At 51.3% G+C, this 2,500-nt stretch overlaps 1 protein-coding gene across 3 annotated transcripts in view; it reads left to right on the plus strand.

The window, feature by feature from the left end:
* The window catches only part of zfyve26 (zinc finger, FYVE domain containing 26), a 108,278-nt gene that overhangs the window by 76,496 nt on the left and 29,282 nt on the right, over nt 1–2,500 (plus strand). For all 3 annotated transcript variants that reach the window (XM_055865599.1, XM_055865598.1, XM_055865597.1), the window contains exon 33: nt 1,456–1,676. In XM_055865599.1, coding sequence (XP_055721574.1) covers nt 1,456–1,676 — 221 coding nt within the window. The remainder of the gene's footprint in view (nt 1–1,455; nt 1,677–2,500) is intronic.

The raw sequence follows: 2,500 nt of genomic DNA on the forward strand, positions 1-2,500 counted from the left end.
CCACGCTGACCATCAACACAGGGGCCCCTCAGGGGTGCGTACTTAGTCCCCTCCTGTACTCCCTGTTCAACCACAACTGCATGGCCAGGCACGACTCCAACACCATCATTAAGTTTGCTGACGACACAACAGTGATAGGCCTGATCACTGACAACGATGAGACGGCCTATAGGGAGGAGGTCAGAGACCTGGCCGTGTGGTGCCAGGACAACAACATCTCCCTCAACGTCAGCAAGACAAAGGAGCAGATCGTGGACTACAGGAAACGGAGGGCCGAGCACGCCCCCGTTGAGATCGACAGAGCCGTAGTGGAGACGGACCACATCAATAAGGACCTATCCTGGTCCAAACACACCAACACAGTCGTGAAGAGAGCACGACAACGCCTCGTCCCCCTCAGGAGGCCGAAAAGATTTGTCATGGGTCCTCCGATCCTCAGAAAGTTCTACAGTTGACAGCATCTTGATTGGCTGCATCATTTCTTGGTTTGACAACTGCTCGGCATCCGACCGCAAGGCGCTACAGAGCTAGTGTGTACGGCCCAGTAATCACTGGGGTTCCCTGCCATCCGGGACCTCTATACCAGGCGGTGTCAGAGAAAGGTCCAAAGAATTCAGCCACCCAAGTCGGTCTGTTCTCTCTGCTACCGCACGGCAAGCGGTACCGGAGTGCCAAGTCGGGGACCAAAAGGCTTCTGAACAGCTTCTACCCCAAAAGCCGGGGCGGCAGGTAGTCTAGTGGTTAGAGCGTTGGGCCAGTAACCGAAAGGTTGCTAGATCGAATTCCTGAGCTGACAAGGTACAAATCTGTCATTCTGCCCATGAACAAGGCACTTAACCCACTGTTCCCCGGTAGGCCGTCATTGTAAATAAGAATTTGTTCTTAACTGACTTGCCTAGTTAAATAAAGTTAAAATATATATATATATATATTTTTTAAAGCCATAAGACTGCTGAACAGTTAATAAGGCTACCATGACTTTCTGCTTTTCAGCCCCTACCTACATGTACATAGTACCTCAATCACCCCGACTACCTCGTACCTCAGTACACTGACTCGGTACCGGTACTCCTTGTATATTGCCTCATTATTGTTATTATATTGTGTTACTATTTTAGTTTTATATTTTATTTTGACCTCTGTCCCTGTCTCCAGGTTCCCAGTTTGACCTCTGTCCCTGTCTCCAGGCTCTCAGTTTGACCTCTGTCCCTGTCTCCAGGCTCTCAGTTTGACCTCTGTCCCTGTCTCCAGGCTCTGTTTGACCTCTGTCCCTGTCTCCAGGCTCTCAGTTTGACCTCTGTCCCTGTCTCCAGGTTCCCAGTTTGACCTCTGTCCCTGTCTCCAGGTTCCCAGTTTGACCTCTGTCCCTGTCTCCAGGCTCTCAGTTTGACCTCTGTCCCTGTCTCCAGGCTCTCAGTTTGACGTGTTTTGTTTGACCTCTGTCCCTGTCTCCAGGCTCCCAGTGCGTCTCTATGTGTGGCCATCCTGTCCCTCCATAGTGACCAGACAGCCTGTGGACACCAGCTAATTGGACACTGCCGCTCACTGTCCCGTAAACTAACCAATCCCGAGGTGGACGCCCGCCTCCTCACCGACGTCATGCGCCAGCTTCTGTTCAGTGCCAAACTGATGTTCGTCAAGGTGGGCCGCAGCCAGGACCTGGCCCTGTGTGACAGGTGAGAGTACTACATTACCCATAATGCCCTGTGTGACAGATGAGAAGACTACATTACCCATAATGCCATGTGTGACACGTGCGAGTACTACATTACACATAATGCCACGCGTGACAGGTGAGGGGACTACATTACCCATAATGCCCTGTGTGACGTGAGAGTACTACATTACCCATAACGCCATGTGTGACATGTGAGAAGACTACATTACCCATAATGCCATGTGTGACAGGGGAGAGATACTACAGTACCCATAATGCCCTGTGTGACGGGAGAGGTACTACAGTACCCATAATGCCCTGTGTGACATGTGAGAGTACTACATTGCCCATAATGCCCTGTGCGACAGGTGAGTGTACTACAGTACCCATAATGCCCAGTGTGACGGGAGAGGTACTACAGTACCCATAATGCCCTGTGTGACATGTGCGAGTACTACGGTACCCATAATGCCCTGTGTGACAGGTAAGAGGTACTACGGTACCCATAATGCCCTGTGTGACAGGTGAGAGTACTACGGTACCCATAATGCCCTGTGTGACAGGTGAGAGTACTATGGTACCCATAATGCCCTGTGTGACATGGGAGAGGTACTACGGTACCCATAATGCCCTGTGTGACAGGGGAGAGGTACTACGGTATCCATAATGCCCTGTGTGACAGGGGAGAGGTACTACGGTACCCATAATGCCCTGTGTGACAGGGGAGAGGTACTACGGTATCCATAATGCCCTGTGTGACAGGGGAGAGGTACTACGGTATCCATAATGCCCTGTGTGACAGGTGAGAGTACTACGGTACCCATAATGCCCTGTGTGACAGGT

This window comes from Salvelinus fontinalis, chromosome 16, assembly GCF_029448725.1.
Source record: "Salvelinus fontinalis isolate EN_2023a chromosome 16, ASM2944872v1, whole genome shotgun sequence".
NCBI lineage: Eukaryota > Metazoa > Chordata > Actinopteri > Salmoniformes > Salmonidae > Salvelinus > Salvelinus fontinalis.